Source organism: Chiloscyllium punctatum, chromosome 9, assembly GCF_047496795.1.
Source record: "Chiloscyllium punctatum isolate Juve2018m chromosome 9, sChiPun1.3, whole genome shotgun sequence".
NCBI lineage: Eukaryota > Metazoa > Chordata > Chondrichthyes > Orectolobiformes > Hemiscylliidae > Chiloscyllium > Chiloscyllium punctatum.
This window is the reverse complement of record NC_092747.1, coordinates 2891408-2905064: the sequence shown is the minus strand read 5'-3', so window position 1 is coordinate 2905064 and position 13657 is coordinate 2891408. Positions and strand designations below refer to the sequence as shown.

General features: G+C 43.3%; 2 protein-coding genes across 4 annotated transcripts in view; both read left to right on the top strand.

Moving 5' to 3' along the window:
- The window catches only part of rrm1 (ribonucleotide reductase M1 polypeptide), a 39285-nt gene extending 37149 nt beyond the window's left edge, over positions 1–2136 (top strand). The window contains exons 18-19 of the mRNA XM_072576697.1: positions 485–673; positions 1409–2136. Coding sequence (XP_072432798.1) covers positions 485–673; positions 1409–1591 — 372 coding nt within the window. The 3' untranslated portion in view covers positions 1592–2136. The remainder of the gene's footprint in view (positions 1–484; positions 674–1408) is intronic.
- A 3627-nt stretch (positions 2137–5763) lies between these two features.
- Positions 5764–13657, top strand: part of stim1b (stromal interaction molecule 1b) — a 153493-nt gene continuing 145599 nt past the window's right edge. Inside the window, exon 1 of one of the 3 annotated variants that reach the window (XM_072576700.1) lies at positions 5764–6184. In XM_072576700.1, the coding sequence (XP_072432801.1) occupies positions 6094–6184 (91 nt within the window). In that variant the 5' untranslated portion in view covers positions 5764–6093. The remainder of the gene's footprint in view (positions 6185–13657) is intronic. The other 2 variants (XM_072576698.1, XM_072576699.1) reach the window with 2 other exon arrangements.

Here is a 13657-nt window from a genome sequence, read left to right as displayed (position 1 = left end):
ATCACGGTTGATCTTTTTATTAGCTCTATCCTTACCCTCTGGTTTTATAATCCCTAATGGTCTTACCTAACAACCCATATCAATCTGCTTTGATGTTTTTAGTTGGCTTCCAACCATTTTGAAAGAGCTCAAGATATCCAATATCCTTGTGAAGTGACTTCTTGCTGTGCCTCTATATGGCCTGCCTCCAGATAATAGGCTTGTTCTACGCCATCATTACTTCTCCAAAGTATTGGATTCCATCCATTACATTCTTGCCATGAATGTATTCAGCAAAGGCTTTAGCCAAGAGAATAACAAAATGGAGATGAATTTCTGATTTGTTGTGGCAAAATTCTGCCGTTGTATGTGTTATGAGCATTTGGTACTATGCTGAAAGGAATAATGAAGAGGAAAGTGAAAGCAGAGACATTAATTGGTTGGGGGTGGGCGCTGGGGCAGAGTGTGATGTCTGTAGGAGCTATGAACCTGTTTCTTTTGGCAGAGCATTGAGGGGATCCCTGAAGACCTTAAGTCACTGTACAAGACAGTCTGGGAGATATCGCAAAAGACTGTGATTAAGATGGCAGCAGACCGTGGAGCACACATCGATCAGAGCCAATCGCTTAATATACACGTTGCTGAGCCTAATTATGGCAAGCTGACCAGCATGCATTTCTACGGCTGGAAGCAGGTAAATCATAATGATGGATATGGATTTCATATGCCAAATGGCAAGTACAAAGTGCAGAGAGATGACAAATCTTTCAGTGGGTTGTGTGACATACATTCTATGTATTAGAATGCAGTAGATACAAGTTAAAATTGATGAGTCGTTGAGTAGAATTGGCAATTTAAAAACTCCCAACTATCGGAGAATGGATATGAGCAAGCTTGATTGAACTCTGGGATCAATATCCTATTCCCACTTGTCACTTGTTCAGTGTCTTGCTGAGTCTGTTGGTGTGTCTAGCAAGTTCTCTTCCCCTGCAAGAGTGAATGTCATCAGAAAGGAAACAAACTTGGGGTGCTGGGAATTGCAGATGAATGAAAAATTAGTTGCATAGTACTCTGGAGTAACATTTTTATCCAAACCCCTGAGATCCTGTTTGTGCCTACAATTCTGCTATCTTGAACGTTGTGATTTTAATCATTCCACTGTTAGCTGTTGAATCCTGTCTTTATAATAAACTTTAGAATTTCTTCCCTAAATGCTTTACCGTTCGACTGCAGTATTTGAGACACCTGAAAAGCTTTAATGAAACTTTTAGTAACCTGTCCTAAAATATCTCTTTAATACCTGTATCAAGTTTGTCTGTGTTAAAATATTTTGGACAGTTAACTCTGTAAAGACTAAAACAATTGCAATTTATTAAGAGGTGAAAGACTCAATCTGCTACATTGACAGTCCCTCTGCTTCATTTCACAGGGACTGAAGACTGGCATGTATTATTTAAGGACCCGCCCTGCAGCCAATCCTATCCAGTTCACTTTGAATAAGGAAAATCTCCAGGAAAATGCAGCAGTGGCTACAAGTGTTATGGAGAAGAACAAAGCAGCCATGGTGTGTTCTCTGGAGAACAGAGCAGATTGCACGATGTGTGGCTCTTAAACCCGGGAGTGTTGCCTGAGGCTTTGCTAGTGTGCTTTTAATACTGGGTGTAGGTATCACTGGCAACCCAACATCGAAGGGAATTATAGGAACCATTTCAGTTCACCAGATCTCATCTGTTAACAGATACAATGTCATGTGAATCTTTGCCACAACCAGGATTTAAATACAGAACTAACGAGGTCATTGCTAGGAGATCATTTTGTCCTAATACTTGACATACAGCTTTTGTGGAAGGCACAGCACCAGCTGTGTAGCCATTGAGCAGCTTTTGAATTGCTGCATGTTGGTTTGTGAGCTTGATGTGTGCTACATTGTTGAGTGGGTTCCATTTGAGAAGGAGCTGCTGATGGTATGGTTTGGTTTCAATGACAGTGGATTGTGAGCATTATGTATGTCCCAGGTGCTACTGCACTCACTGCCAAAGAATTAGGTGGGTGGATTGACTATTGTTCAACTATAAGCTCATGATTCTTGGTGTATATTCCTTGTACAGTTTCTTAACTATTATGAATGGTGAACCATCATTAAACTTTCCTATAAAACGTTTTGTTTCTCTTTCTGAAGGTTGGGCTGGAATCTATTTGGTATATAGCTCAGTGGTAGCGTATTTCCAGATCATACTTTCAAAGTGCTCTTCAGAGACTTGAACACCGACTCTAAACTGAAACTCTGTCAAGTACTTGAATTCTGAACCTCCGAAGGTATCCTACACAAATCCAGTGACAATGCTTCAAAGTACTTGGCAAGTTGTGAAGTATTTTGAGATATCTGGAGTTAGGTGAAAGAACCATAGGACCAGCATGATCACACCTCATAACCATTAGAATCTGATAGCTGATCTAGTTATGGTCCATAGAAACATAGAACATGGGGAAACTGTTATGTAAGGTTGACTATTCAGGAATGACAGTTTTGCACAATTGTCAGCATTTTGGAAATTGTGGCAATTGATTAGAATAATTAGGACTTTTATATAATAAAGGCTGATGCAAAAGGAATTCTTAATTTAAATGTTTTAGTCCCTCACCTTGGAGCAGCATTTCCCCTACGTTTTTCTTGGTGTGAATCTATTTTGAGGTCATGGGCTTTGTGTGAGCTGAGAGAGAATCTGGGACTGCGTGTTGGGGTGGGGTTAGAGTTGAAAAGGAAGGGTTCTCAAAATACATGAGCATCTGTCTATTCACGGCCTATCATTGCAAAGCAGAAGCAAAGAGGTCTTGGAGCAGTACATTAAGCTATACTCAATAGCAGAAAAGTACAAGTCTTTAAAGGAGCATCATAACTCAGAAACTCATGACCATTTCCATTGAAAAGGACAAGGGCAGCAGATATATGGGATCAACAACCACTTGCAAATTCCGCTCCAAACCACTCACCGTCCTGGAAATATATTGCTGCTCTTTCACTGATGCAGGGTCAAAATACTGAACACCTTTCTGAAGTGCACTGTGGGGCAACCTGCAGCACATGGACTTCAGTGGTTTGAGAAGGCAGTTCACAAGCAAATTGCTGGCCCAGACAGCAAAGCTCACATCACAGGAATGCATAAATCTATTTAAGTTCCATGACAACCATTGTTGCCTCTAAGCTTGTAACCCCAAATCACATGTATCTGTTACCTAGTTTAATTTTGTCTGCCTGGACAAGTTGGACTAAATAGTCAGCTTCCATATCCTGTAGGTGGTAGGGGTTGTGGATTTGAATGGTTCTGTCGGAGGAGCCTTGATTAATTTTTGCAATGCATCTTATATTTGCTAAACTACTACTGCAATATTGTGTTGAGTGAAATTTGAAGGTGGTGGATGAGATGCTGATCAATTTTGGCTGCTTTGTCCTGGATTGTGTTGAGATTACATTCATCCAGGTAACTGGAAAGTTTTCCTTCACCCTCCCAATTTGTACCTTGTGAACAAACTGTGGTGACAAGCAGAATTAGTCAACACAATTCTTTATAGCCACAGTTTTAATTTTGTTCATGGGATGAGGACTTGGTCAGCATTTATTTCCCATTCTTAATTGCCCAGGACGCAGTTAGCAGTCAACAACAGTGGAGACAGGTGTGGGCCAGGCCAGGTAAGGAAACTGATTTTCTCCCCTAAAAGATAATTTAAGATTGATTTTTGTAACAATTATCAATGTTATATGGTCACTATTAGACATAATGATGGATTTTTAATGAATTCATATTTATCCATTTCTCTGTCTATCCAAATCCCTCACCATTTTGCGTGCCCTTATCAAATTTTCTCTCTGGAGAAGCTAATGTCAACAAACACTCTTCACCCTCTGCTTTCTGCTGCAAAGCCAATATTGGATCTAATTTGCCAATTTCCTCTCGATACCATGGGGTCTTACCTCTTTGATCAGATTTCTATGCATCGCCTTGTCAAAAGCCTTACTTAGACTACAGCAACTGGATTACCCTCATGTTCTTGGAAAAACAAGTGCACCGGTGAGCATGATCTTCCCTGACAAAGCTATGCTGACTATCCTTGACCTATGCCTTTCCCCTTAGAGATTAGTGCTTTCCTCTCAATTTTTCTACTGTTGATCAACTCATTGGACTTTAGTCCCCTTCTTGAATAATGGCAACACATTGGCTATCCTCCAGTTATCTGCCATTCCTCCTTTGAATTAGAATTAAATCCCTAAAGTGTGGAAACAGATCCTTCAGCCCAAGTCCACACTGACCCTCTGAAGAGTTAGCCACCGAGACCCATTCCCCTATGCTACATTTACCCCTGACTAATGCACCTAACCTACACATCCATGAACGCTATGTGTAATTTAGCAAGGCCAATTCACCTAACCTGCACATCTTTGGATTGTGGGAGGAAACCCACACAGACACAGGCAGAATTTGCAAACACCACACAGACCATTGCCTGAGGGTCCCTGGAGCTGTGAAGCACCACTAAGCCACCATCCACCTAAGAGAGAATTTGAAAACTAATTTCAGGGTCCATGCGATTTCCTCCCTTGTCTCCCACAACAACCTGGGATACATCTCATCTGGGCCTGAAGAGTTGCCTAATTTTAAGCCTGCTAATACCACTAATATCTCCTCTCTCAATCCTCTTCCCTGATTGTTTTATACCTATATCATTATTCTCTTACAGTACTCAGCTAAAACCTTACCTACTCACTGTCTCACACACACACACACCATGGGTGCTGGGGAAAAATAAGCAGAGCTATCCCTAACCTCCCCTTTAAAAAAAAACTTACCTACATCTTCTGCCTCCACCCAGATTGCCACTTGGGTTCCTAATGGACCTCTTTTCCTTTGCCCTAACTAATTATAATGTGTTTGGGGAAAATAAAGGAAAAACCAGTTTTTCATGCATCTTTCCAACCTTATATTTGAAGTAATCCTTTCACTTTCTATATAGTTTCTGGTGCCTGGAATTGGGTGTTGACTGGTTTGAAGTTGAACCAGTCTTCATGGCCCTGCTTTGGTGTTCTATGACATTCATCTATCAGCCTCTTCAAGTAACACCTGGCCCATCTGTGGCCAGGTGTGTGGATCCAGTATTGTTTCCTCCCTTCAAGGCTCACAACAGAATGGAGGAAAGTCATAAGGTTGAGGGACTGCTGTGTTTGAAGCTGAATTGGTGTTTTTCTCTAGGTCTGTTTATTTTTTTTTACTCTATGGCACTATTGCTAAAACGAGTATCTCATACAAATGTTAGTCAAACTGACAATCTAAATCAATTCAGGTTAAAAGAAGCAATAGTCAACGTGGGAGAAACTCAGCGGGTCTAACAGCATTTCTGGCAGGAGAAGCGGTTAATGTTTAGTGTCTGATGACTCTTCAAAATGCCGTCTTTTTTCTCTCTCTTTGAGGATACTGCCAGACCTGTTGGGCTTGAAAAGTGCTTTAGTATCATTACAGATATCCATCCACCAGCTGCAGTATTTATCAAATTTTAAGAGGACTATTGTACTGGTTGGCGGAAGATGGCAACATTAAAATAAGTAGAAATCGAGTTCTGCTGAAGTGCCAGGGGACTTGAAACGTTATCTGTCTCCTCAGATGCTACCCAGACCTTTTATCTGTCCAGTAATTTCCGTTTTTCAAAGCCTCTGCAGCTTTATTGTAAGGAATCTAAAACTGCACATGATTTACCTAGGCACAACCTGGCCGGCGGGATAAGATTAACCAGCACGCCGTGGGCCGAATGGCCTGCAACTCCTGGAAGGTCTCGGGTTATGTGCTGGCATTCCATCTTGCCTGCACTAAAGATGGCAGCGCCTCGTTAGTCACAGGCAGGCAGCAGTGGAGCAGATGCGCATGTGTGGCTCACTGCCCACGATTTCCCGCGCAGGCGCGACATTGGGGGCGGCGCAGCGCGGCGGCCTGAGGCAGAGAGACCGGGAGCGTTCACCGCACCCCACCCCCACAACCCTCACCCCCCACCCCCAGGGGACAGAGGCAGACAGACAGACAGACTGTATCTGCGCACACTCCAGGCACAACAACACCAACACCCGCAGCCATGGAGGCCGCGGTTGCCCTCCTGGCCTGGCTGCTGTGCGCAGCGATTGTGAGGCGGAGCGGGGCCACGCTGGAGGAGGTGGCCGGGGCAGGTGAGGGGCCTGGAGGGGGGGCAGACCGCAGCGGAGCCGGGGCCTCGGCTGCACACTGGCATTGGGGGTGTGTGTACCTGGGTCAGGGGAGAATGGGGATAGAGTGTGTACCTGGGGGTGGTGAATGTGACATGGGGGAAGTGTACCTCAGGGTGGGGGTATAGCGGGGGGGAGTGTGTACCTGGGGATGGAGTGAGGGGGGTTGTGCTGGTGAGGGGGGAGCTGGGAGTGTGTGTATCTTGCAGCAGGGAGACCTGACTCTGTGTATTGGTCCTGTGTTGACTCATGGATGGAGGGTGTTTGTGTCCAGGACAGGGCATACTTGAGGGTGTGAGTCTGTGTATGTCCAGGTATGGGCCTTGCATGTGCCAGGGCATAACCGCAAAATTGTTACGGTGTAGAAGAAAACCATCCGTGTCTGCACTGGCTCAGAGCATTTTACCTTTGTGCCAGGCTCCTGCCTTTTCCCCCCACAATGCTGCATGCCATTTTTATTTAATACTCGTCCAGTGCCCTCTTCAGTGTCTCAATTGAACCTTCTTCCAGTCAGTGATTGAAGACCTGAATCTCTTACCATATGGAACAGTTATTGTCAATGCACGTTGTTCAATGTTCCTTGCTAAGAGCATTGTGACTCTATCTACAGCACATGGACTGCAAAGGTAGCTCACCCCCACCTTTATCAGGAGCAACTAGGGATGGGCAATAAGTATTGATCAGCCAGTGATCCTCACATCCCCCGAATCAATTTTAAAGCTGTTTATCAGAGCTCCTCATAGCCTTTGATCCACGGAAAACGCTCCCAATTTCTTCAGTTTTTTTCCATAACTGAAATAACATGTCTCATTCTCATAAACCTCTTCTGTGGTCTGTCCAATCCATTCTTTCCTAAAGTACGATTCCCATAACTAGACTCAGTACTCCAGTCGCAATCTAACTGGTGTCTTGGAGTTGAATCAAACAGTGCAGAAGAGGATCTTCAGATCATAAAGACTGTGCTGACCTATCCAGACTAGTCCCACTTTCCAGCACTTGACCATGTTAGGCATTTCATCCAAGTACTTTTTAAAGATTGTGACGTTTCCCACCTCATTGTCCCAGACAGTGCTTTCCAGAACCCGCAGCCCTCTGAGTGAAAGGTTTTTTTTCAATTCCCCTCTAAACCTCCTGTCCTTTATGTTAAAATTATGCCCCACTTTTGACTGCTCAACTAAGAGGGGAGAACAGCTGCTGCTGTCCATGACTCATAATCTTGGACCTCAGTCACCTCCCCTATCACCCTTCTCTGCTGTAAAGTAAACAAACCAAGCTTATCCAGCCTCTCTTCGTAGCTAAACTGCTCCATTCCAGGTAACATCCTGGGGAATCTCTTCTGTAACCCCTCCAGTACAATCCCATCCTTCCTATAGTGTGATGCCAGAACTGCGCGCACAATGCCAGCTGTGGCCTAACCAAAGTCCTGTACAGCTCCAACACAACCTCCCTGCTCTTCTACCAGTGCCTCGACTGATAAAGGTAAGTTTCCCAAATGCTTTCTTAACTAGCTGACAATGTGTTGCTGGAAAAGCGCAGCAGGTCAGGCAGCATCCAAGGAGTGGGGGAATCAACATTTCGGGCATGAGCCCTTCTTCAGGAATGCCTGAAACGTCGATTCCCCTGCTCCTTGGATGCTGTCTGACCTGCTGCGCTTTTCCAGCAACACATTTTCAGCTCTGATCTCTAGCATCTGCAGTCCTCACTTTCTCCTAGAGCCTTCTTAACTACCCAATTAACATGTTCTGCCAACTTCTAGGATTGGAGGACAAGCACCCCTTTGTTCCTCTGAGATTCCTAGTGTTCTGCCATTTATTGAGTACTCTTGGCTTGTTACCTCTTCTAAAAGGCATCACCTCACACTTGGAGAAAGTGAGGACTGCAAATGCTGGAGACCAGAGTTGAAAAGTGTGGTGCTAGAAAAGCGCATCCCCTCTACAAGGATCTCAGCGAGTCTCTCTCTCACTGCACCCCAAGTCATCTCTGCCCTGAAGCATTGCTGTGCTTTTCTAGCACCACACTTTTCAACTCTGGTCTCCAGCATCTGCAGTCCTCATTTTCTCCTAGTTGATCTTAACCTACTGTAAATCCTCTTGCAAGGATGCCTACCTTGAAGAAGCTCTCCTCCTCCCTCTACAAGGATGTCAGTGAGTCCCTCTCTCACTGCACCCCTCAGGTCATCTCCTCTGCCCTGAAGCACTGCCTGGCCTGCTGCACTTTTCCAGCACCACACTTTTCAACTCCCATCACCTCACACTTACCAGGGTTAAATTCCATCTACAACTGATTTGTCCATCTGACCAACTGTCTCTATCTTCCTGTAACCTAAGACCTTCCTCGTGAATAATTTTTCATGTCATGTCATATCCTGACTCTCCAAGTCGAAATTTGTTCTCTCCTTCAAACTTCTCTTCAAAATTTTTCCTATCACTGATGAGGCACACTGATCTGTAATTCCCTGATTAATCTCTGCCACCCTTCTTGATAAGTTAAAGCATATTAGTTGTCCTCAATCCACTGTGCCAGACAGAAATTAAAAATTTGGGTTAGAGGTCTTGTCAATTCTTCCTTTGCCTCCCACAGCAGTCTGGGGTACAACTCATCTGGGCATTTATTCATTTTGAAGCCTGTCAAAACATCCAATTCAAACTCCCAATGTCTTCCTGAAATCTGTACCAACATCATTCTCATGAGTGAAGGCAGGTTGTGAAGTACTCTAACACTACCAATGTCTTCCAGTTCTACACAGATTGCCCATTGGTCCCAAATGGCCTCTACCTTTTCTGTGGTCCATCATCTTCTCCTTGATGTACTTGTATGTTGGGATTCTCCCTAATTTTATCTGCTGGTATTTTTCTCTTGTCCCCTCTTTGCTTTCTTAATAACCACACACACTTTGTGTACCCTGCTAGGGCCTCTGTTGATTTGCTGCCTTTAAACCTGCTAAAAGGCTCTCTCCCCTTACCCAGTTCTGAATAATCCGAGCCATCCAGGGTTTCTCTAGGTTTGTTGCTCTTAGATTTCACCCTTAAGGAAGCATGTTGATCTTGTACTCTGCCCATTTCCTTTTTAAACACCTCCCATTGTTCTTGTCTTATACAAGTTCATCATATCCTCCCTGAGTGTGTACAGTGTCACCCCTGTTTGGGAAGTATAGGCTACTGTATTCTTTATTAACAATTGTCACTACTTGCCCTGCCACCTTTCGGTGACCACATATCCACCCAAGTTTCCTATTCTCCCCCTGCACCAAAATATCCACTGTCCTCCTTGGTTTACAATTCTCCAAAGTTTTGTGTCATCTGCAAATTTGTAAATTGTCTATAGTGCAGCAAGATCTAGAGCATTTTTATATATTGGGAAAAGTGAGGATCCCAATCCCCAAGGATAGTTTCTCACATCAGCCTGTCAGTTCTCTACCTTTTTTAAAAAAAAAAATCCTGGGACATGGGCATTGCTGGCTGGCCCATCCCAAGTTGCTCTTCAGAAGCTGGTGGTAAACTGTTGCCTTGAACCACAGCAATCCATGTGCTGTCGGTAGATCCATAATACCCTAAAGAGAATTTTGACCCAGTGACCCTGAAGGAACACCAATACATTTCCTAGTCAGGCTGGTGAGTGACTTGAAGGGGGCACTTGCAGCGAGTAGTGTTCCCATGTTCTTCTAGATATTAGTGATGGATTTGCAAGGTGCTGTCTGAGGGGCCGTGAGGAATTACTGTGTAGTGTGTACACATTACACAGTATTGTTACTGAGTGTCAGTGGTGGAGAGAATGGATGTTTGTAGATGTGGCACCAATCAAGTGAGTGGCTGCTTCGTCCCGGATGATGTCAAGCTTCTTGTCTGTTGCTAGAGCTGCCTCCGTTCAGGCAAGTGGGGAGTATTCCATCACACTACTGACTTGTAGATGGTAGACAGGCTTTGGGCAGGTAGGAGGTGAGTTATTTGCTGTAGGATTCCTAACCTCTGACCTGCTTTTATGGCCACTATGCTTCAATGGTTAGTCTAGCTCAGGATTTTAATAGACGGGATAGTTCAATCATGGTGAAATCATTGAATGTCAAGGGACGACAGTTAGACTTTTTCTTATTGCAGGTACTTGTACTTGGCAAGTAATATTCACACCACACATCAGCTCAAATCTAATGTTATATAAATATTACTGCATGGACTGTTTCAAAATCTGAGGAGTTGCAAATGATGCTGAACATTATACAATTCTGGGTGAACATCCCCACTTCAGACCTTACGCTGAAGGGAAGGTTATTAGTGAAGGTGGTTGCGCCAAGCACACCACACTGAGGAATGTGGAAGGATCTTGTCGCACAATAGTAGTGTCCCTATCATTGAGCCATGAGATCGGGATTCAAGATCTATCTGCTCCAGAGGTGTGTCATAAGATCTGCACAGGTTGATTAAACAAAAAACATCCTGAAGATATCCTACAGAGATAGCCTGGAGCTGAGAGATTGGGAATGAGCAGTGACCTCATCCTTTTCTGGAAAACTCTTACAGGGCTTGACAGGAAGGATGTTTCTCCTGGCTGAGAGAAGTGGGTTTGGTTTAAAACAAGGGGGCACATGCAGAATAAGGGGAGGTCATCTTGCTTTCAAATGTGCAAAGGTTAATGTAGTTTGGACTTCTTCATCGCAGTGGACTGTGGAAGTTTGTCATTGAATAAGGTCAAGTCAATAATGAATTTCTACATAATTAAACTATCAAGGATAGCCTGAGATAATGATGTTGAAATGAAAGATTAGTTGTGATTTGGGGCGTCACGGTGGCTCAGTGGTTAGCACTGCTGCCTCACAGCACCAGGGTCCCAGGTTCGATTCCAGCCTTGGGTGACCGTCTGTGTGGAGTTTGCACATTCTTCCTGTGTCTGCGTGAGTTTCCTCCCACAGTCTGAAGATGTGCAGTTCAGGTGAATTGGCCGTGCTAAATTGCCCGTAGTGTTAGGTAAGGGGTAAATGTAGGGGTATGGGTGGGTTGCGCTTCGGTGGGGCGGTGTGGACTTGTTGGACCGAAAGGCCTGTTTCCACACTGTAGGGAATCTAATCTCATTGAATAGCAGACCAAACTCAAAGGGCTAAATGACATGCTGGGTCTAGATGAGATTGATCATGATGTTGCCAGGCATGGAAGATGTGAGTTGTAAAAAAAGGCTGGGACTTTTTTCACTGGAGCATAGGGAGTTGGGAGGTGACTTGATAGAAGTTTATAAAATAATGAGTGGTGCAGATAAATTTGTCTTTTCCCTAGATCGGGAATTTCAAAACTAGGGATCACATTTTTTAAGCTGAGAGGAGAGAGATTTAAAAAAGACACGAGGGCAAATTTTTACTGAGGTTAGTTTGCATGTCGAATGAATTTCCTGAATAAGTGGTGGATGTGGGTAGATGTTTGGATAAGTACACAAATAAGACTGGTTTGGAGGGATATAGGCCAGGAACAGGCAGGTGGACTAGTTTGGGATAATGTTTGGCATGGACTGGTAGAACCATAGAGTCTGTTTCTGTGCTGAATCACTATGACTTCCTCTTGCTGCTATTTAACATGTCATTATAAAAACTGCTGGAGGAACTCGTCAGGGCTGACAGCATCTGTGCTGAGAGGAACATTTCTAGCCCAGCGTCACTCTTGTTTGAAGCCTGGTATCTGATGCAATAAAATAGTTTTCATAATCCACAAGGTCAACAGAGCTGCTTTCTCATCAGAGAGAGATGACTGGTGGTGGTTTAACCTGAGGGTCACCATACTCAGGCAAGGGGTGTAATTGAGAATGTGGGATCTTGATGGCAACCTCAGTCAGTATGGGAATTGAGCTCAGTGTTGGCATCATTTTGCGGATGTAAAGCAGCCGTTCAGCCAGTTGAAGCATTGAACAAGGGAAGTTGTTCAGTTCCTCAGCACAATTGCTACTTTCATTTGGATCCTGTCTGATATCTACCTACACATCTATGTTCCATAACCCCTGCGACCTTATCATGAAACATTTTTGTCATTAACCAGTAAACTTTCCATCTTTGTTTTATTAAAACTATTCATAACTTTTAAAAGGTTTATAAAATTTCCTGTATCTCTTGCCTTATTAAGGGCAAACTTTTCCCAGCAAGCTATTGATTGTGCTGTATGTAAGCTGCAGCTCAGACTCTCTGCACAGCTCCCTTCCTGATTGTGAAATGTAAACGTGACCCCTGGCTGCCATGAGATGTTTAAATATTCAACATCCATTAAGTTAGCAAGAAAACTTCAAGTCATTGCCTCTTTGGCTATGTTGCAGTTGTTATTTCAGCGTTGTTATTTACAGCATTTGTACACCACAGAAAAATCACATTTCAGCCAAAATCCTTTCATATTGTGTGAAATTTCTCACTCACTGTTTCAATTAGCTCCCGCTGCTTCTAATTTCAGTGACAAATGTTTAACTAAAGTATTACATAGCCAGACTTTATTTTTATTTGACAGGGCAACATATCTGATTGTGCATCTTTGTTTCAGAAAGCTGTGTGTTGTTTCTTTCTTTCTGCAAAAGATCTACCACTGGGCAAGCAGTTCCTGTTCCCAAATCTCATTCCTGTCGTGACACCTTTTGGCTCTTTTTTCTCTGGCAATATTTGACGTTGGATACTGCTGTGTCAATATTTTGTATTCTGTTTTGCAATGCCACTTGTCACAACGTAATTGACAACTCTGGACTCTGGGTGGCTTTTTAATTGTGTGAACTTTCTGTCCCAACTCTCTTTACCTGTCTTGGATAAAGTGTTTAAGATATTTCACCCATTATTAGACTTGGGGGGGGGGGAAGGGGAGTGATGCCTTAGGCTATCTGATTGTAGATCTATAATGGATGTTGCATCCACATGTTTATCATTTTTTTCTCAATACCTCAGTTGCATTTCATGTTTAGGTCTGCCATAACATTCTTAAGTAGATGGAAACAGCAGAACCTTTTAAGAACATGGTATTTCCTGATTCATAAGAAACCAAAGTTGTACACAAATCTCAATGTGGTCTTCCTCTGGTAAATTCACAATTACAATATCCTTTTGTATACGCGTGTCTATATTCTAGACTTCTTGTCTGTGAAAAAATATTTCCTTAGTGTTACTTTAATTCTCTTATCTACTTGTACATAGCTCCAGTTACTGTGCAATAAAAATATTTTGAGTCAAATATTTTGCAGACTGAGTGAAGGATTTGTTTTTTGTGAGGAGCTGTGGATACATTGGCAGAAGTTTTAGTTTGTTCATGGGGTTCATTTACCACATTGGGTCATTGCTAGTTAAGTCATCAACACTGGGACAAGTTTGATCATGAATACCTGCAAGCTTTTGCTAATGTTATGCCTATTCTAGGAATAAAATGCCAGATTATTCCATTGAAGAAATGCAAGATGCAGCATTTAAACATGCCTTTCCACACAAAAGTCAGTATT